Source organism: Siphateles boraxobius, unplaced genomic scaffold (genome assembly GCF_051911475.1).
Source record: "Siphateles boraxobius isolate OS27281-9 unplaced genomic scaffold, OSU_SipBor_1 12, whole genome shotgun sequence".
In the NCBI taxonomy this organism is placed as follows: domain Eukaryota; kingdom Metazoa; phylum Chordata; class Actinopteri; order Cypriniformes; family Leuciscidae; genus Siphateles; species Siphateles boraxobius.
Window position 1 is genome coordinate 30587238 of NW_027508722.1, and position 22684 is coordinate 30609921.

Consider the following 22684-nt stretch of genomic DNA (forward strand, 5'->3'; position numbering starts at 1 on the left):
TGTGGAAGTGTGATGGCTAATGCATGGAGACCTTGCGGCCAGGGCTTAGGGCATGTACGCAGCTCTACCCCATTCCCCAATGACAGCCACATTGTTCTTACGACCGTTCCTGACAGTTGCTCCTGTGCCACTCCAGTGGAAACATGTCTACTTCTTTCTGAGACAATGACACACCATTACCGAAGCAGCACTGTTGAGATATCAAACAACACAATCCACTGACACTGACATCGCCTGCAACTACTGGTTCCATCTACCCCCACATTTTGTTCCCAAAACAAGAAACAAAGATCACGGTTCCGGTTTCAACAATTCACTAAAAATCTATGCCTGTTTTCAGCTATTATGCTCACTGACTCCAGTCATCTCGAATGGCATTCTAACATTACTATTGTTAATTATTCTTAAAAATGCATAATTAATACATTACAGCTGCATTTATGCTTAGCAAATGCCCTTTTAATCCAAAGCATGTTTTTCCTGGGAATCAAACCTTGACTATTGCTAGGACACCCTGTACCAGTTAAGCTACAGAAACATTACATTGGTATCAAAGCAACGTTGCAGAGAGGAGAAAGCTACTATATGTAATGTATTTTTGTTTCAAGAACGTATTTCAGCAAATAAGCTTCCAATGTTTGCCATAACAACTTTAAGTAATTACTGCTGATGTGGTCACCTCAAGCAGCCTCACAAGTTGAACTGGTTAGCTAGCTTAATTTTCAATGACAACCTGGAGGAAGACTCTCCATTTCTTTGTGTGCAGTGAGATGGATATGATGCAGTCATAGAATAAAATAAATAAATAAATAAATAAATAAAAACAAATGTATGTATATATATATATATATATATATATATATATATATATATATATATATATATATATATATATATATATATATATATATATATATATATATATATATATATATATATATATATATATATATACATGCTGCCAACTTTTTGGTATGCTCATATGTTGGGAGCTGACTGGGTTTTAGTACAGTGTCATTGTGGACAAGGATTATCAAAATTAGCAGTGCACCAACACCAAAATGCTAAAACACATTTCTGTTTTAGTTCATATATAAGCTAATCTCAGTGGAAATCATATTTATCAATGTAATTTTAATAAAACCTAATAACTAATTAAACGCATAACTCTTGCTATGCATGACTACATTTGGTATCACATGGGGGGGGGGGGGGGGGTTATCAAAAGCTTATTTCTATAAAAATAGAATCTCATGAAAATTGTACTGAAGGTGAAAATGCCCTTTAAGTGCGGAAAGTATAAATATATGGATTTTTTACAATGAAGATATCTCACCACAATATTCTCAACCTAAAAAAGTAAATATAACAAATTAATCTATTCAACTTCAAAGATATTAATTGATTTAAATTCTGTAAAAAGACACAGGCTGCAAAAACAACCCTATGTTTTCGCAAGTTTCAGGGGAAAAAAAGAAGAGAATCGACTATTCATGGGAGACAGTGATCCAAATGTCTCTTGGACTGATTGAAAGATTTAATTTTGCTATCCAATGCATGTCCAGGATACCCGAAATTTAAAGGTGACATTGAAAATGTCAAATTTGATGTATAACAGGTTATGTTATTTTTTTAAATGAGAGTTTGTGACACTTTGGTATGTCCCCATTTAATTAGATAAGAGCTAAACTTGCATGACTGAAAATAGCTGACCGAGTGCATTCCCAAGATGGCCGCAAAGTGAACTGACTTGCCTTGTAAGGTACTTTGTTATATCCCAGGTTATTATGCGGATAGATTGCTTTATTAGCAATTTTTGGGATGATTTCCCTGAAAAGTGGAAACAATGTGGCTCTGTGGCGTTATCAAACATTATTCCCATCCAGCCCAACACAGCTACATTATTTGTACTCTTAGTAGTACAGAAATTACACACATTGGGTCTCATTCATGAAACACGAGCAGAACGAATTGTTGTGTAAATCGTGTGTAAAGTGGTTCTGGCGTAAATTTTCGCATTCAATGTTCGTATTTTCCAAATGTTAGTTGGTACGCAAGAAATCTACACCTGCTTCCAGCCACGCGTAAATAGTGCGCTTAACATCCGAACGTTTTGCTCATTAATAAGGCTGCTTTTTAATTCACCTTAATCGGGTACATATTTACACAGCATTTTGAAAAAATATTATATATAGTAATTACATACGGTTTTTCTTATTATGAGAGCCAGTAATAGCATCTGCGATGGTGGTCCTTCTCCAGTTTTAATACGATTTTTCCGAAGTGAACTAATTCGTTTTTTGCTCTCAAGCTTAATGTCGAACCATTTTCTTCTCACTTCTGGGAATGTTCGATTAACAAATGAAACTCCATTGACTGCATCTGTAATATGCTGCCAAGCTTCCTTTTTTTTTAGCACCCGATACGCCACTATGTACACTTGAAAATAAAATGTGGCGTTTTGAATGAACTTATAAAACTTCAATTTCTGCATCTGAGAATTTTTTCTTTTTCATTCGCATTCATGTCATAATATGATGCCCATATATAGTTGTCAGTCGGATTTAATGGGCGGGATTTATGGTAATTGAGAATGAACGTGCACGCGCATCCCATTTAAGACTGATTAGAATTCATTAACACACACACACATTTCACTATCACATCTGACGTTTACGAATTATTTGTGAATCAGGAAAAGAGTTTTCGGGAAGGTCTCTTTACGCGCAAATCACTCGCATATTTACTCGTATATTTACGAATGTGTCATGAATGAGACCCTTTGCCTTTAAAAATAATGCACATCACAAAAATATATATTGCATTTACTTGTGTAGGTGATATTAAACCCCTTTCCCGTATTCGAGTGGTCTGACTGGAACTCCAAGCGCATTATATGCCCATTACTAGCGATTTGCGAGGGTACATCCTTCCCAGAGAACGTTCCAAATGTGGTGGGTTCCGGCATCCCATCGTCTTTCACAATGAGATAGTCAAACTGGGGCTCCATCTCAAAATCGCTGAAAATGAGATGGATCCGATTGCCTGGCTCGGCTATAATGAGCCACACACAGTTCATGTTGTTTCCGTATTCCTCTGGGTAGTTTGGTGAGAGGATGATGCCTGACGGAGTGGTGAAATTGAAGAAGCAGGAGACTGTGGAGATGAAGACAAATATATATAATTCCATTACAAAGGTCACAATATTTATTTTAGTTCAAAATGGATGTTACCAGGAATGCTATTTTGTCTCTAAAAAAAAAAAAAGATGAGAGGAAAGATAGTTCACATAGACCATGATAATGAGTTCTTTGCATGGTGCAGAAATGATGACATGTCAAAGAATTGGTCCAAAATATGAGCTTTGTCAGGAAAACAGAAAACAAAAACAAAACATCCATTCAAAAGGTTTTCATTTTAACAACAAAACACATTAACGAGGCACTGCTTCCTCTTATCGCTGTACTTAAGAAAAAAATACCACTTTAGACAGGATTATCTCAGATTGTGGGGTGATTTCACTACAGTGCCTATATTTGTAAGTGCAATAACTGGTACAGTGTGACACCATGTGAATTTAAATCAACTTTAAAGTCAGTAAAATAAAGATTTTCTTTTCTTTTCAGTGACAAACACCTTATTTAAACGTAAATTTAAATTATTATAGATTGATAGATATTATATAATATGTTTGTAGATCAGGCATACATCCAAACACCGTTTTTATTGCATTCCCTCTAGAATGAGGAAGAGGAACAGTAACATGTTCCAGAAACAGAAATATGATAATTGACCTCTCATACAGCAAACCTGGGAATTGCCAGCATGGACGGTTGCCATTCGACTTTATATATGTCCCTAATCTAGATGTCATGTTTTTACAGTGACAATACATTAATCATTCTAAATGGCAAAATGTTAATTATAACCATGCATTTCAGAAAAAGATTCTTACAGACGCAGCTGGGTTTGTTTCCAGACCACTGGTTATTTTGCTGGCATGATATTGTCCTCTCGCCAACCAATTCAAAAGCAGCCTGACACTCAAAGGTCAGCACATCACCATGTAAAAACCGGTCTCCAGTTCGCTTTCCATATGCAGGGATGCCTGGGTCTCCACAGCCACCTTTCTCAATTTCTGTGGAAAAAAAAAGGGTACATGATTTATTTTATTTAAATAGGTTGTTTTCAGTCTGGTTATTACTATGGATGTTGTTCTGAGATGCTATATGATGAGTCTAATGCAGTGATTTTGCTCTAGAACTTGAATTTTACCTTGCGCATCAAGTGCCGACTCAACAATGTACCACTTACTAATTGTGCAAGAGTAAACAAAAGGTCCTTACTGAAATGTATAAATATTAACATGAACTGCATACATCCGACAACAGGGCTCAAACAGGTTCAAGAAACAAAAACAAAAATCGGAAACGAACAACATTTACAGGAACATAAACAAAAATTAAATCAAGCTTAAACGTTCTGAACAGAAACGCTTATTTGAAATTACCATTAACTGGTTAATCACGTTATTTTAACTGTTCTGTTTAAGATTTTAACTTTGCAGTCAAGCAATCATGAATTCAAATGCTATGGCCTATGCAAATGTAACATTGACGCATCCAACATGACTGAAATACCTGTGCTCAGTTGTCAATTCATTCTATGTAAGTTGCAAGGCAAAGTGCTGGCATTAGCTGTTGGGTCGCAGGAGTATATTCGAGGTTATGTTACCATGGCAAGTTATATCCAGGGTGGTGTGTTTTGAAACCAGAGAAAATTGCAGGTTAGAGTAAAACCTATATATATATATATATATATATATATATATATATATATATATATATATATATATATATATATATATATATTAGTGCTGTCAAACGATTAAAATATTTAATCGCGATTAATCGCATTAATGCCATAGTTAACTCGCGATTAATCGCACATTTTTATCTAATCTAAATGTCTCTTGATTTCTATTTGTCTCATTTTTTCTAATTTTAATGCTCTTATCAAGGAAAAGTGGATCAGCATTAAGTTTGTTCTTAGCTGTGGTATCCATGTGCTTCTGTCTGAAGTCATCCATTGTAGAGCTTAGATCGGGCCCAAAAAAATCAAGCCCGACCCGAGCCCGTGCGCATTGTGTCCGAGCCCGGCCCGACACATAAACTGTAATTATGAGCACAAGCCCGATTTAAACCGGTCAATTTTTTTCATACGTGGGTCGTTATAACTGACGTTCTCAACTATTTTCTATGTTACTTTCTCCCGCCCGCAACATTTTTGTCCCGCTCCCGCCCCCAAATACACTCTTTTTTTTGTAGGCTACCTCCAAATACTTTCGCCTACGTGTCGCCACCATACACATCAGCATAAATGCTCCTGATAAATTATTTGTTATTAAAGCATTAACACACAAACCACTGTTATAACATAAAAGCAAGCAGGCTACTGAGTGCATGGTTTGGCATGACTGAATGCGCGCAAAGTGCGCTCCCTTAATAATTCCTAAAAAGCTGACATTAGTTCATCGCAATCTCACACATCTGTTATTATCAGTGAAGCTGACTGCACAATGCATCTTTCATAATATATACACTTTGTTTGTTATAATTTGAGGATTTGCCAGCTTACAGAATTCAGCACTGAACAAAAAGTCTGTTTTGAGCGGTGAGGGGAGTCTATTTTAAATGCTTCTGATGCTTCTTCATATGTCTGTGATTGGCTACATCCCTCAACGCTGCAAACATGTTATAAAAAGAAACTCTGGCCTGTAAATCGTTTCTATTTTGTTTTAGTTGTTCTTGTTGCTTTTCTGCAACATATGAATAAAAATGTATTAGTTTTTATGTTTTATTCATAGATATTTCTAGTTTGCGGGAGTCCCGCGAATCGTTTTATTCTCCCGTATCCGCACACAGAGTGAGTACCGCTCGAGCCCGCCCTCGCACTCGGCCATCAAATCTAGTCCCGCGCCGCACTCTATTGCGTTGAGAGTGCACGTCTCTAGATCGGCGTCTCGCGCTCACGCCATCCACTCAAAACGTACCGTCAGCCTACTACTCTTTGGCCGGCGCGCAAGCCCAAACAAGTACGTGCGGCGTGCCTGTTGTTTTGTTTCCGTCTAGCTATCCGGTGTGGTGTTGTTTGCTAGGCCAAAAAGAGCGTTAATCTCGCGATAAAAAAATTGACGCCGTTAAAATGTGTTTGCGTTAACGCCGTTAATAACGCGTTTAACGCACAGCACTAATATATATATATATATATATATATATATATATGTGTATATATATATATATATATATATATATATATATATATATATATATATGTGTATATATATATATATATATATATATATATATATATATACAGGTCCTTCTCAAAAAATTAGCATATTGTGATAAAGTTCATTATTTTCCATAATGTAATGATAAAAATTAAACTTTCATATATTTTAGATTCCTTGCACACCAACTGAAATATTTCAGGTCTTTTATTGTTTTAATAATGATGATTTTGGCATACAGCTCATGAAAACTTTGAAATTCCTATCTCAAAAAATTAGCATATCATGAAAAGGGTCTCTAAACGAGCTATTAACCTAATCATCTGAATCAACTAATTAACTCTAAACACCTGCAAAAGATTCCTGAGGCTTTTAAAAACTCCCAGCCTGTTTCATTACTCAAAACCGCAATCATGGGTAAGACTGCCGACCTGACTGCTGTCCAGAAGGCCATCATTGACACCCTCAAGCAAGAGGGTAAGACACAGAAAGAAATTTCTGAACAAATAGGCTGTTCCCAGAGTGCTGTATCAAGGCACCTCATTGGGAAGTCTGTGGGAAGGAAAAAGTGTGGCAAAAAACGCTACACAACGAGAAGAGGTGACCGGACCCTGAGGAAGATTGTGGAGAAGGACCGATTCCAGACCTTGGGGGACCTGCGGAAGCAGTGGACTGAGTCTGGAGTAGAAACATCCAGAGCCACCGTGCACAGGCGTGTGCAGGAAATGGGCTACAGGTGCCGCATTCCCCAGGTCAAGCCACTTTTGAAACAGAAACAGCGGCAGAAGCGCCTGACCTGGGCTACAGAGAAGCAGCACTGGACTGTTGCTCAGTGGTCCAAAGTACTTTTTTCGGATGAAAGCAAATTTTGCATGTCATTCGGAAATCAAGGTACCAGAGTCTGGAGGAAGACTGGGGAGAAGGAAAAGGCAAAATGCCTGAAGTCCAGTGCCAAGTACCCACAGTCAGTGATGGTCTGGGGTGCCATGTCAGCTGCTGGTGTTGGTCCACTGTGTTTTATCAAGGGCAGGGTCAATGCAACTAGTTATCAGGAGATTTTGGAGCACTTCATTCTTCCATCTGCTGAAAAGCTTTATGGAGATGAAGATTTCATTTTTCAGCATGACCTGGCACCTGCTCACAGTGCCAAAACCACTGGTAAATGGTTTACTGACCATGGTATTACTGTGCTCAATTGGCCTGCCAACTCTCCTGACCTGAACCCCATAGAGAATCTGTGAAATATTCTGAAGAGATAGTTGAGAGACGCATGACCCAACACTCTGGATGAGCTTAAGGCCGCTATTAAAGCATCCTGGGCCTCCATAACACCTCAGCAGTGCCACAGGCTGATTGCCTCCATGCCACGCCGCATTGAAGCAGTCATTTCTGCAAAAGGATCCCCGACCAAGTATTGAGTGCATAACTGAACATAATTATTTGAAGGTTGACTTTTTTTGTATTAAAAACACTTCTTTTATTGGTCGGATGAAATATGCTACTTTTTTGAGATAGGAATTTTGGGTTTTCATGAGCTGTATGCCAAAATCATCAGTATTAAAACAATAAAAGACCTGAAATATTTCAGTTGGTGTCCAATGAATCTAAAATATATGAAAGTTTAATTTTATCATTACATTATGGAAAATAATGAACTTTATCACAATATGCTGATTTTTTGAGAAGGACCTATATATATATATATATATATATATATATATATATATATAATATATATATTGAAATGGATCGACTGCCTTTCCCTGATAATCAGAGCCACCCCGTCCCTTAATTCGCCGCCCTTCGCCAGGTTCCTGACTGGAGTGGGTGTGATTGGAGAGGAGGGACACTGAAGAGGATAATTGGCGGCGTGTGGTGAGGCACATCTGTCGAGAATGAAGCCTCATCACTGCCGCTGTTAAATGCTGAGCGCGCCTCTCCTCGAGAGATCGTCCTCTTACCTGTGCAGTGGAGGGATTCCCGCGCCGACGGACCTGTGAGTCGCCGGACCCGCGGTCCGAACGGAGAACAATGCGTGATGCCGCTGACTGGCTAGGATGTCGGGCCGCTATTCTCCACAAGTTGTCATGGATAAAGAGGACAAGCCACGATGCCTAAGCTGCTGCCCCTTACGCCTCAGACCAGAGAGAAAAGCGCGTGCGACCGCCGGGCACCAACCCCCTTACCTGGACCCATCCCATCTCTTCACTACCCGTCCTTCACAATTCCCTGACACTACGAGGACACCAGATACTCTTTTATTTTAACACTTTATTTCCCCCTGTTTTGGACATTTTATGTTTATTTAATTTAATAAATGCCTCTCCGAGGCCTGACACAACTCCCACTGTCGTTTGCTCCTTCCGCCACAATATACACTGAACAAAATTATAAACGCAACACTTTTGTTTTTGCCCCCATTTTTCATGAGACTTTTTTTATGTACACAAAAGGTCTATTTCTCTCAAATATTGTTCACAAATCTCTAAATCTAGTCTAAATCTGTTTTAGTGAGCACTTCTCATTTGCCGAGATAATCCATACACCTCACAGCTGTGGCATATCAAGATGCTGATTAGACAGCATGATTATTACACAGGTGTGCCTTAAGCTGGCCACAATAAAAGGCCACTCTAAAATGTGCAGTTTTATTGTATTGAGGGGGCTCCGAAAACCAGTCAGTATTTGCCTCACACAGTGTAACACATGTCCTTCGCATAGAGTTGATCAAGTTGTTGATTGTGGCCTGTGGAATGTTGGCTGATGAATGTTCAATGGCTGTGCGAAGTTGCTGGATATTGGCAGGACCTGGAACATGCTGTTGTATATGCCGATCCAGAGCATCCCAAACATGCTCAATGGGTGACATGTCCGGTGAGTATGCTGGCCATGCAAGAACTGGGATGTTTTCAGCTTCCAGGAATTGTGTACAGATCTTTGCAACATGGGGCCGTGCATTATCATGCTGCAACATGAGGTGATGGTCGTGGATGAACGGCACAACAATGGGCCTCAGGATCTCGTCACGGTATCTCTGTGCATTCAAAATGCCATCAATAAAATGCACCTGTATACCAATAAAATACCACCTTTGTTGTCCATAACATACGCCTGCCCATACCATAACCCCACCACCACCATGGGCCACTTGATCCACAACGTTGACATCAGCAAACCGCTCACCCACACGACGCCATACACGCTGTCTGCCATCTGCCCTGTACAGTGAAAACAGGGATTCATCTGTGAAGAGAACACCTCTCCAAAGTGGCAGACGCCATCAAATGTGAGCATTTGCCCACTGATTTCGGTTACGACGACGAACTGCAGTCAGGTCGAGACCCCGATGAAGACGGCGAGCATGCAGATGAGCTTCCCTGAGACGGTTTCTGACAGTTTGTGCAGAAATTCTTTGGTTATGCAAACCGCATATGCAACCAAATTTCACGAGAGGTGACTAAAAAAATGCAGAGCACATACATGGCTTGTTGACTGAATTGTCTCTGTCCAGATCGGACCAGTGCTGCGTCATCACGAAAGTTTAAAGTTTTTTTATTTGCACACGTTTTTTAAGCCTTGCCAATTTAAACATTCAAGCGCAAGAAGACGTGGAAGAGAATTTGCTTGCGCTGTGTGAGAAGTGTTGTGTGTGCAAACTGCATATCTGAAGCACGTGAATACTAAATACATCCTCTTTCACATATTCTTATGCTTAAACGGACAATTTCACACAAAATATTAATAATATTCCTGCTGAGGTGTTTTTTTCCTGTTCCCAGACTGTACTCCTTACAGGAGCATAGTCTGGGGGTTGCCTTTTTTCTCCTCACCTCTCCTCATGTCATGCTGTATTTTTTCTCAAGTTGGCGCTGAATATAGCAGCCTCGGTAACACCTTATTACCAAAGCAAATGCATTGTATGTGCACAACACTACTTGGCAATAAAATTTATTCTGATTCTGATTCTGATTCTGCTGTCTGTTTTTAATGTTAATCAAACAACAAAGACTCACTGCAAAAACAAAAATATACTCTCTGCTCTTGACTGAATAACTTTTGTAAATGTAATAAGTATTCATTTAGTTTATACAGTGATGACTATGCAGTGTTATTTTCCAGTTGATTAGGCAAACTTATTCAATCTCTGTACCTAATCTGTATCTAACTACTGTTAGATCTATCTGTAAAACCTGAAAAGCACTGCTTATTTAATTAGCATCTTTGTTCTATTGTGTTTATTTGTGCTATTGCTTGTAGTTTGATTATTGACAGTTTTAATTTCTAAATGTCTCTAGAATGTCAATTGAGCTGTGCATTTGGTATTTTCCTAATTTCTTTAACATAACAATAGTAATATTTTCTCCTTCCATTTAAAAGTTGATTAACCTATGTATGTTATTATCCTAATATGATTATTGTTTGTTGCATTTTTATTATTTGCATTTAAAATTGTTTTTTGCCGTTCTTTTTTTTCTTCTTTTTTCTTTGTGCTATCAGACCAGACCTTCAGCACATTTTTGAGTAGTGAGAACTACTAAGATAAGGCGGTATATCTCAAGGAAGTGTTTGGAAACGCAGTATAAGACAACAGTAACAAACAAATGATGCTCAGGGAAGAGTTCATTTTAATGTTCACAACTATGGTGTCAGCTAAGCAGCAAGTGCACTATTGACCCAGCCAGACGATAATCTACAGTGGATGAATTTCCCAATTGCGGCAAATCCACAACCTCTACAAGGTGTTAAGAGCATGCCTAATACATTTGGAATTAGTTCAAGAACCCACAAGAATGGTAGGCTATCGTGTTAGGGCTGCCAACTCATCATGACCAAGAAGGTCATGGTCACCAAGAAGGACCAAAAAGCTCTTACAAGGAACAATGTTAAATAACGCACAAAAAGGCAACTGGGAACATTAACAGCTATAGAAATGCTCCGTTAAACATTCACATATATTTTTGTATGGGGTCTGTTAACACACCATTAAGCTAATGTGTTTACCTGCCCTAAGCTCTAGACCAAACAAATCTATTATGTGTCCTATTGACAAAAATGTCAAATTTGGCAGGAAAAGTCATTGTGTACCTTAGACACTGGCAACAGCGACTAATAAATGACGTGAAATAGCACAATAGAATAAATGGAAAAGCACTTTTCTGAAATTTTCTGTGCAATTAAGTGTAAAATAGTTTTTCAAAGCTCAGTTGTGTTTGGGTTCTTTGGTAATTACTCAAGCATTTTCTTATTTAAAATCGATGAAATGGAGGGATTTTGATGGTTATTTCAATCATGGATATTTTCTTCACCTGCAAATAGTGTTAGAGCCTGTGGACCTCCAGGAGCATTGTCTATGGCAACAACCAAAACCGTTAAATGGCTGTAAAAACTAAAGTTCAAGTTCTGACACCAGACAAAATTAACATGTTTTTGTTAGCAGCGGTTGAGGCATGAATGAAATTAAATGCTGAATCTAATCGCAAACAGTAGTTCATTACTAAAAACAAACTCAGAAAAAAAGCTTCTCGAAATCACAGACTACACAAACACAGCGAACAGAGATCCGACAAAGAACAAAAACAAAGGCAGACCAATCAAGTTAACAAGAAACAGGTGTTGCAAATGATTTAAACAACGAATCACCATAGAAACTAATGCAAACAAAGGAAACGGAACAGAAAATAGTGCAAAACCCACTCAAAGTCCAATTCAAACTGAACTTAACCACAGACCAAATGTGACAGTTTTCTGAAGCCATGCAATAGTTTTGTGAGGGGACGAGAAAGGAAATTAAAATTATTAAATACTGACAATTAGAAATTATTTACACAAAAAAATAAAAAAATGAGAGTTGCATTGGAGGGGAAGATATAAATTTGTCAATGTGCAATGACTGAATTCCAGTTCCCTTTCAGTCGATAACGTCGGACATATTGGCATTGGCGGCTCCCTAGCGTGATCCCCATTCAGACGACGTCGAACGTCTGAATGGGGATCACGCTAGGGAGCCAATTGTCTTCGAGTACTACCGAGCCAATGTAATTGGTGTGCATGATTTACACACTCCGCCCCCGCGGCGCGGGTATAAATACGGAAGTGGATGCACGCACTAGTTGCCTTTCGCTTCGGAGCCGATTGTTTGATGTCTCTGAAGAGTGCTGTTGTTTACAACGAGCGAGTGTGTTTGTGTTCTTTTGGAAGACTCTCCCAGTGCTGGTGGTTTCTACATCGTTAGTGCAGCGGTGATCGCGAGATTTGAGCTCTTAACTGCTGTTTTAACAGCAACAAATTCTAAAGGTTTGTGTGTGTTGACGGCTGGTTAGAGGGCGGAAAAGTGAGTGCTTCACTGTTTCAGTTCACTGTTCAGTGTTGCCGTGGTTATTCCCCTGTGTGCTCCGGCACTGGTGATGGGTCCTATTTCCTGAAAGAGCAACACGGGTACGTTTACGTCTTTTTCAATATGTCATTCCACCTGTGCGTTTCTGGATGTGTTCGTTCCCTTTTCCTCTCTGATGGTCACAATTGTTGCATTACGTGTTTGAGCTATATATTTATGTGTATATATTTATGTATATATATATATATATATATATATATATATATATATATATATATATATATATATATATATATATGTGTTTAGTACGCCAAGGCAACTTTTGTGGACGGCTCATGTCCTCATTCCGGGAATATGACTGTTGTGGTGTTGAGATCGAGACTCGGCTTCGTCTGCGAAGCGTGAGTCCCCATTACCATGCCCCACCCCCGGATGCCGTCAGCTCGCCCCCCCAGTGCTTTTCTTTCCCGAAGTGCATGGAGTTATCAGGTTGTGGACGGCACCTTTCTCTGCCAGAAACTGCCTGAATAGCTTTTCCCCCTAACTACTCTTGATGGAGGAGCGGTAAAGGATTGCAAGGCTTGCAAGGATCCTCGTCCCCCCCTAAGGCCTGTGAGTTCTCGTCCGTTCCAACGGACAGAGTTTACAAAGCCTATGGGCAAGCCGCCTCTTGCGTGCCATTGTGCTGCAACAGGTCTGTCAGGCCACAGCACCCATGGACAAGCACGAGGGTAGCCCAGACCTTGCGCTAATAGGTGAGCACCGCACTACATCCGACCTTGCCCTCTGGGGCATAAGTGTTGTGGCGTGCGCGATCGGTCTGGCGATGTCCACCTTAGTGGTCCAGGAGCGCCATCATTGGCTCAGTCTGGTTGATATGGCGGATACGGACAAGGTTCGATCAGGGGGTCCCTGATCTCCCCAGTTTTCCATGTTGGGCAGGTCGGCGACATGGCGGAGATCTACGTCCAACAGTTCTCTGCCACCTGAGGCTATCCAGCAAATCCTGCCCCAGCGGACCAGCCAGGCCTCAGCATGGAGCCGGCCGCAGTAGGGACGCCCAGACCGCTCCAGTTTCTGCCAAGCCAGGTGGCAAGCGACAGTGAAAGCATTCCGGAGCGGCCCGCCCTGGGATGGAGGAGGACGCTCTTGGAGTTGGTCACTGATCCAATCTCTCTGCCCGGGTGAGGGCCCGGTGGAGTCTTCGTTTGTGTGTGTATCTTTTCCACCGCTAGCTCCCAAAAGAAGTGGAGCAAGCGGTACCCACACTTCACAGAAAGAGCAAGTTCCTCTGTTCCTAGGTCCCAAGAGGGCAAGTCTGGCGGTGTGCAAGCCTGTAAAGCCTTGCACCCCTCAGCCCCCTCTTGTTTGCCAGCACGGCAGCTGATTGCTCCTGTCCTGTGTGCTCACGTCGCAGTCCTACTGGCGAAGGACGCGATGTAGCCTCTTCTTCCAGCTGATATGAAGACCGATTTCTATAAACCCGTATTTCATTGTACCCTAGAGTGGTGGGTCATGACCATCTTGGACCTGTGTCAATTGAAACGGGCCCTTTTTCGAAAGCCTCCGTTCAAGTTGTTAACACAGATGCATTTCCAAATGCTCCGTCCCCAAGGTTGGCCTGTGGCGTTCGACCTGAAGGACAGTACTTCATATCTCGATCCCTCTGCTCCACAGATCATTCTGTGTTCTTGCATTCAATGGTGCTAAGTATCAGTACAAGGTCCTACCCTTCGAATGCTCCATAGCCGGTTGGGTCTTCAGGTCAACTGGGACAGAGTAATCTCACCCATGGGTTAAGTATATATTTTTAGGTTTGGAGAAGGACTCGGTCCAACATGTCTCTTCAAGAAAAGAGGCTGGTGCTATACAGAAGTGAGAAAGGGTCCCACTGAAATAACTTTCAGAGGCTCATGGGGCATATGGCAGACGCAGCCGCTTGGCTTCCTCCATATGAAGACTGCTTCAGCACTAGCTTCATGATCAAGTCCCGAGGTGACCGTGGCAGAGCGGCACACCCTGCGTGACAGCAGATCACCCCGGCCTGCCGCCAAACCCTCTGTCCGTGAACAGACCTTTTGTTTCTCCGGGCCAATCCACCTGGGCGACCTCCGAAATTGCATTGGCACTCGTGCCTCAAATTGTTGCAGTTCACTTCACTTTGAGCTGCTAAGCGAGCTGGTACTGGTCTGAACATCACGACTGTTGCGCTAAGCTTCCCTCGCATGTCACAACTCGCCCGTCACCTCCTCCTTGGAGTCAGAAGCTTCTGAGGTCCCTTCATTCCAGTAGTTCTTCCAGCCTGCTCAACTGTGCCGCCAACGAGCCTCACGACAGCTATGGCCAGAGAGAGTGGAGACTCTATCCCCTGGCGGTCCAGCTGGGCAGGGACCACTTCTGGGCCGCACAGTTACATCTGTTTGCCTCTCCTGAGTCCTACCTCTGCCAGTTGTGTTATTTCTGTCTGAGCGGACAACTCTTAGATAGACACTGACTCAGCTGGACCCGGGGCTCAGCAGAAATGAGTTCCCCAGTGAGCCTTCTAAAAAAGCGGTTATACGATTCATTGTTGTTTGGTGCCTGCTCAAGATTTTCATCACACTCACATGTTGAGCAGAAATGCTCCTGAAGCTCAGTGAAATTCATCACACTCAGATGTTGAGCATAGATGCTCCTGAAGCTCAGTGAATTTCTTCACACTCAGGTGTTGAGCAGAGTTGCTCCTGAAGCTCAGTGATCTTCACATGTAGTGTTGAGCAGTGCTCCTGTCTTGTGCACGCATGCAGCTTGCACCTATGGTGCTAGGTCAGGAGTGGAGCAGGCCTTGACAGTTGTCCCTTATTGGCACACCCAGACCTAGCTCCCCTTGACAGCCCTCCTGACTTCCCCTGTATACATTTCAGGGACGGGGCATATGGCACCCGCGTTCAGACTGGAGAGATTCCAGGCCGGACCTAACTGGACGCGGAGGTTCAGGTAGCTACCATAGGAACATGTGGTAGTTACCATCACTTCTGCGAACACCCCTTAAAATAGGAGTTGTGCTTATGCCAAAGAAGATGAATGTATTCGTTGAGTGAGTCTTCTCTCCGTGAGGAGATCCTGAGAGTGTTCGGTCATTCAGTGCTCTCTTTCCTGCAAGATGGGTTGGAGTAGACTGTTTCCTTCACCCTCAAAATGATTTTTCCTCTTTTTTCTTGACGCACATCATGATGCTGAAGCATGGGAAGCACGTCTGATCGTCGGGTTCCTGAGGGGCAAGGGAATTGCCTTGCCCCCTCTTTATCCTCTTGGGCCCTATCTCTGGTGCTACTGCAATCAGAGACCACCCCTGAGCCACTGCAGGCAGTGAGTTAAAAAATATGTTTTTAAAACAGTTCTCCTGCTCGCCTGGTCTCTACTAGAGGGTAGGGACTTGCTCGCTTTCGGTCAACGAGTTGTGCCTGGAATTCAGGCCGGCTGACTCTCACAAACTGAGACCCCGGCCTGGATATGTGCCCAAGGCTCCTACCTCTCCCTTAAATAGGACTAGATGGTGAGCCTGCAAGCGCTGCCCCGGAGGAGGCAGACCCAGCCCTGGCTTTCTTTGTCCGTCCGCTTCATTGCGGGTAACGTGCACAGAACGCAAGCCTTAGAACCTCACACCAGCTCTTATCTGTTAAGGAAGTCAGCAGAGAGGTGAGGCTGTTTCCAAGCGAAGTTGGCCCACTGAATGGTGGCTGCCTTCATCTTGGTGAAAATTTTGAGCTGCTCATGTCCACTTAGGTGTTGAGCTCCTCCTTAAATGAGTGTGTGCTCCGCCTAGGCGTTGACACAGAGTGCTTCACTGACAGATATTTTAAAGTTGGGGGCTGGGCGACACCTATACTTGAACCTCTGCTTCCCGTGGGCTCCCTTCTCATGAAGCCAGTTTCACCGTGCGCCCGGTTCAAAGTGTAGACTTGCTGCACCATTCCCCTTCTACGGATTCTCCCCCCCTCCTCCATTCTGCTCCAGTATAGTTCTCTTTACCGAACCCTGTTGAGTTCCTCCGCACCCCTCCGACATCGGACGTGGCAGAACGCCCAGTGTTAGGCCTACCACTCGTAAGCTTGTGGAACCTGTGTTAGGCTGGGTCCATATGTTGCGATCCCTACGGTGATCCCATATGTGTATTTTTCCACAGTAAGGCTCCCTGCGGCGAGCCCGTGTCTTCCCTCGGCAGAGTCTGCTTTGCCGTCACTGCCCGGTGAGTCTCCCCCCTGTCACATTCCATATGTTGTACTGCAGGTCATCCCCCCAGTTTATATGTGTTTTCTCCACGTTACCTCCCTTTGGCCAGAATGTGGCTTCCGCAGTGTCCCATCCTTCCTTGTACAGTGAACGCTTCCCAGTGGTCCTGTAGGAACAGCAGTGACTTCCCTGGCCTAAGCCCTGTCCTTCCCTGCCTTAAATTGCTGGGGCATCAAGAGGCTTTTGTCTAGGCACTGGAAGGTGGCAGAGTTATCGACTGAAAGGGAACGTCCTGGTTGCGTATGCAACCCACCGTTCCCTGAAAGAGGGAACAGAGGACGTAGTCCCCTTGCCACTACCGCTGGACCACCGCTGACTCCGAGTTACGCTCGGCTCCTCAGCGAAAAGCAACTAGTGCGTGCATCCGCTTCTGTATTTATACCCGCGGTGCGGGGCCGGAGTGTGTGATGTAAATCACACACGCCAGTTACATTGGCTCGTTCAATAGTACTCGAAGACAATTGGCTTCCTAGCGTGATCCCCATTCAGTCGACGTCAACTTCGTCCTCCGTTCCCTCCTCCAGGGAACTGAGGGTTGCATACACAACCAGGACGTTTATCGGTTTGGAATGAAACATGTAAATAATGACTAATTTTCATTTTGGGTATACTATTCATTTAACTCTTTAGAGGTTTGGGTTTAATCATCCACTATGAAATGAGGCTTTGATCTATCTGAAGAAGCTCATTGTTGGTGACCCCAGTTTCTGTACAATTTAACATTTCTGTTGAGGGGAAAACAATCCTTTGCCAATCTAAGGACTTTTAAATTAACGTATGAAATTTGACATCTACACAGCCTCAAACAAAGTATCCCACGAGTGTGTCCCGGTGGAAATGTTGTCAAACATGACAACGTGACTAGAAGCACAAGTGTGAAATTGGGTTTACACAAAGTTAATTGGGTTTGTGTCATTGTGCTGGGCTATCCAGACAGTGAGAATTGCTCAATTGTGAGGTTACAGTTCAGAGTGAAGATTGGCTAGGGAAAAACTCTATTTCAAGGTATTAAACAGCACGCTTTGGAAAAACAAGTTAGGGGGTAAAAAAAGGAAGAAACTAAATATAAACACAAATAAACAAAAGACAAATACAAATAAACACAAAACAAAAAGACTACTAATCATGTTAAATTGAATGAAAGTTGTCTCATTATATTTAAGGAAATCTACTACATAGTAAAACAATTATATATGCAATTTAAATCAGAAAATAAACTAAACTTTAGAAAAATGTGAAACAGAAAACAGAAACGTTTTGTGAAACAAAACACAAGTTATGACAATGAATTATAAATACTGTGTTCTATAGGTCTAACTGGTGACATTGATCATGTGAATTCCTTTGTTCTAAAGCTCAGATTTTTGAAACACTTGACACTTTGAATCATGCTACTCAAAACATGATCAGGTTTAGCACAAACCTGAGGAGCTTTGAGTGAAAATTAAAGCAAAATTCACACCAAATTCTAAGAAATTCTTGATTTTTTTTTTTTTTTACATTTATTTATTTCAAATCATCATACTGATGATATTATTGAAAACAATGTATTAAATTAGAAATGAATTCAAAATAGAAACATTTTCATTAGCTGATAATATAATTCAGTAATACTGTATATATTAAATCATAACAGGATGTTAAATAGAATACATTTCACCACACCGTCAAGAGTTCAGTGTCATGATTCTGCTCTCTTGCCCTTGATTTTCCCTAGTCGCGAGGCAGGATCATGACAGAATCATGTTTTGTGTGCAAGCACATGGCTTAGTGTTCGGCCATGTGCTTGTGTTGTCTTGTTACGTAACGCCGCCCCCTTGTTATCCTTGTCTTGTCATTATTGTCTAGTCGGTTTCACCTGTCCTCGTCATTAGTGTTCCCCTATTTAATCCCCTTGTGTTTGCTGTCCTGTGCCGGTTCATTGTTTCTCATTGTGTGTCACACTTTGTGAGATTCTACCCGTGAGTATCTTGTCTAAGAAGAACGTATTGTATAAGTCTTGATCTTGTATTTGCTGTTTGTTAATAGTCTAGTTTTCATCAAGTGTAATCTAGTTTAGTTATCCCTCATTCGTATTGCCTTTGTTTTGCCCCCTTGTGGGTTATGTTTTCCCCTGTTTTCTGTTATAATAAACGTTGTGTGATTGTCTACCGTCTGCGCTTGGGTTCATCTGCTATCCACATAACATTCAGATCTTCAGCAAAATGTTTACTTGTGTCAATTGATAGCATAAGAAATGGCTGTTGTTGTAGCAAATTTTATCAGTTTATCTGTGCAAATGTAAATACATGCCTCAATGTATTCTCATATCTGACTTGCTTTGATGCTATTCTTCTGCAGGGTAAACGGCAGGTAGAATATTTTACGCAAGCTTTTCAAACATTTCGGTACAGCACATACGCTGTTCCACTTGCCTTCGATTTGCATACCGTTTAGAAACTGCCACGCTTTAACAACCGAAAGTCACCAAGTCAAACATTTTCACTGTAAACAAGAATAAATAACACACTTAAATTCTTGGAAAATACGAAAAGGGTGAACGTTTACAGTCCTGTTTCATCACTCTTAAAGGAAATGACCATTTAAAAGAGAAAAGCAGCAGGTGTGCATGATTTCCAAACATTACAATGACATACCTTCATATACAGCCTTAAAACCTTGTGATCCGATCGTATCATCGGACTGCAAATGAAGCCACATCTGGTTGCTCATGCTCACAATCAAATCGGGCACACTGGATCCTGTGAGACTGGAATAGAGGCACAAAATCTAATTTTATTCTTTCATTTACGTATTCATATGCAGCCATGAAAGCTTAGACATAAACCCAGAGACTATTTGATGTAGTGGTTGATCTTGAAATAAAATAATAAACTGTTATTTCATGGAGCATATAGGAGAAGCTATGGAGGCATTTGTGAAAAGAAGCACATGCATGTTCATAGTTTAAAATAAGAGACCTTTTTTCTCTACTCACACATAAAGCACTCTTCGAGCATCACCTATCTTCCCTCCGTCACCCACTGTTAACGTATCGTATGCTCGCTCAAGGTCAAACTCTTCAAAAGCTAGCTTGATGACCTACAGGGATAAAGGAGAGGTCATGACAAACACCACAGACCAAAAAGCCCGGAGGACAATGAGGCTGACTCAGAATGATCATATTAAAAAGAAGTAGAAGAAGCAAAGCAGGTCAGCCATCGCTCTGAATTCTTTTCCATGGCTATAGGTATGTGAGGCTGATTGCAGGAGCGGCGATGAAGGTGTAATTAAATAATTTTGTGTAATATAAGACGTGAGATTTAGAAAGTTCTGCCATGTAAGGTGCAAAGCCTGGGGAAACAGGATGCATGTTCATTTGATGTGAGCACAGAAAGAAAATTGGATTCAAGGAGAGATTGCTGTAAGGAGAAAAAAAATCATGCTTAATTAAGACAACCCTATTATCAACATCCTTGTATTTAATTTAATTTTTTCAAATGGGCCATTAAGAGCCATTATTCTCATCTATATTCTGTCCCGTCTTTAAATGTGATTGGTGCATATTTTTTTTTCTATTCTATCTTAAAGAGAAAATAAAGACAGTGTTGTCCTCATTTACTCCCCCTCATGTACCAAACCCCTATGTCTTTCTTTCATAGGTGGAACACTAAATTAAATGTTATGCAGAATGACAGCCTCAGTCACCATTCGCTTTCAATGCATTTTTTTTCTCTATACAATTAAAGTGAGAGGGGATTGAGACTGTCATTCAGCCTTTTGTGTTCGATAGAAAAAAAGAAATTTGACATAAGTAGGTAACATTTCATTTGTACTACCCCTTTAATATGCAGACACATAAGTAAGCCATTTGTAGGTTGTTTTACCAAAAAAAAAAGTGTAAACATTATGGCTCTAAGCATCCCGACCAGGGGTGTGTTTCCTGTACAACAAATTAACTAGTCACTACTGTTTCCTGAAACCGTAGTAAAATGGTTGCAACTCTGTCGTTTGAACCATGTTCTAACACACCCCTGACCGGCAGAGCAACAATGCTCAATCATTACTCATGTATGTGATGGTAAATAAGCAAGACTGGAAGTCCAGGTGCATCATATGCCCATTACTATTGAACTTCCCAGAGCACATCACAAACATAAAACAATCAAGAGTTTTTACACAATTCAAATGCAAGAAGAGGCAAAAGAGATATTGATTTTGTTCGATTTATTCGCTTGTCGGTTCTGTCTTTAAGTGAACGTAAAGTTGAGAAAGAAATCGGATGTGTTTCATCATATTGGTTCCGTGTATTATGACGTGCATTCGTGCATTGGTTCTGTGAATTTACCGACTGCAGCCTAAAAATAAGTAATTGTCACACAACAAAACAAAACACTACTTTAATCTCTATATTTATTTTTAAGAGTGAACACTATGCATGCAGTTTAATTATATTATTACATTTCTGTACATGAAGACTACTGTTAGACCTAACTATTTAAAACTGTTCTTTAGTATTTATCTATGTTTTAATTTGTGTTATTATTGGTGTCTGTTCATTTGTCTTTAATAATGTTTGAACTTTCTTACCCAGAGTTTTTGCTGTGGTATCAAAGTACTTAAATTGTTCATTATGTAATAAATGTGAAGCAAAGTTTAATTTGTCTCACACAAACCCAATTTCATTCATTTATTTATTTATTTTGTTCTTTTTTGGCTGATCCGATCAGTGAGTGTTGTGATCCGTGACACCACAACAAACAACACTAACAATAAATGTGTTATAAATAATTTTTATGGAATAGCACACAGAAACCCTAATACTTGACAGAAAACACTGTCTTAGATTGTAAATGGTGAAAAAGCATGTACATTTACATTTAATCTTTAGCAGAAGCTTTTATTTAAAGCAACTTACAAATGAGGAGAGGAATAGAAGCAATCATACTAACAATATGCAAAATTGCAATATGCAAGTGCAGTGACCAGTCCCAGTAAGTCTAACACTGCTACAACATTGTAGCAATGTTTTTTTTTTTTAATTTTTTTTTTTTTTTTTTATATATATATATATATATATATAGAATAGTAAGTGTTAGTATTAATGGGTCAAGTGTTGCCGAAAGAGATGTGTCTTCAGCAGTTTCATGAAAATGGCTAAAGACTCAGTAGCTCAGGTTGAGTTAGGCAGGTCATTCCAACAGCAGGGAAAAGGTCTGTGAAAGTGATTTTGTGCCTTTTTGAGATGGCTCCACAAGGCAGAACACAAGCTTCCGGAGGGCACTTAGGTCTGAAGTAGTGAGTTTAGGTATATGGCTACAGAGCCAGTACATCAGTGCCTTGAATTGGATGCGAGTGAAGTTTGGCACCTATCCACATCACGCTATTAGGGATGATGATATTATTTAGCAAATCAGAAGACTTTGAGGAGCTATCTGCCTCTCATTCCAACTTCCTACTTGAAAAAGTCCAATAGAATTCCGATTCGTGTTGAATTTCTAACTTGTTTTTCTAACAAGAATTAGAAAAATTTGAAACATTTCTAACAAGAAATGTTCCTATCTGTTGATATCTGTACGCCAAATGCTAGATCCATAGCCTTGTGCAATTTGGTTGCTATGACATTTCTTTGTTGACATTCAAACCCCTGCAAAGCTAACAATACTGTTGGCCCTTTGCTGCTTTATACAACATATTTTGTTATTGAAATGCCTTTATGGTCGGTGAAGTATGAATATCCCAAATGTGACTTTGAATGTTATGCAATTTAGTCTAACAAATGATAGTGAAGTGGCTAACACTGGACA

General features: G+C 40.9%; 1 protein-coding gene across 1 annotated transcript in view; it reads right to left on the reverse strand.

Annotated features, from left to right (window-relative positions):
* Positions 1-22684, reverse strand: part of csmd1b (CUB and Sushi multiple domains 1b) — a 325939-nt gene that overhangs the window by 240508 nt on the left and 62747 nt on the right. The window contains exons 9-12 of the mRNA XM_077218011.1: positions 19876-19979; positions 19535-19647; positions 3956-4138; positions 2830-3156 (exon numbers count right to left, since the gene is read on the reverse strand). Coding sequence (XP_077074126.1) covers positions 2830-3156; positions 3956-4138; positions 19535-19647; positions 19876-19979 — 727 coding nt within the window. The remainder of the gene's footprint in view (positions 1-2829; positions 3157-3955; positions 4139-19534; positions 19648-19875; positions 19980-22684) is intronic.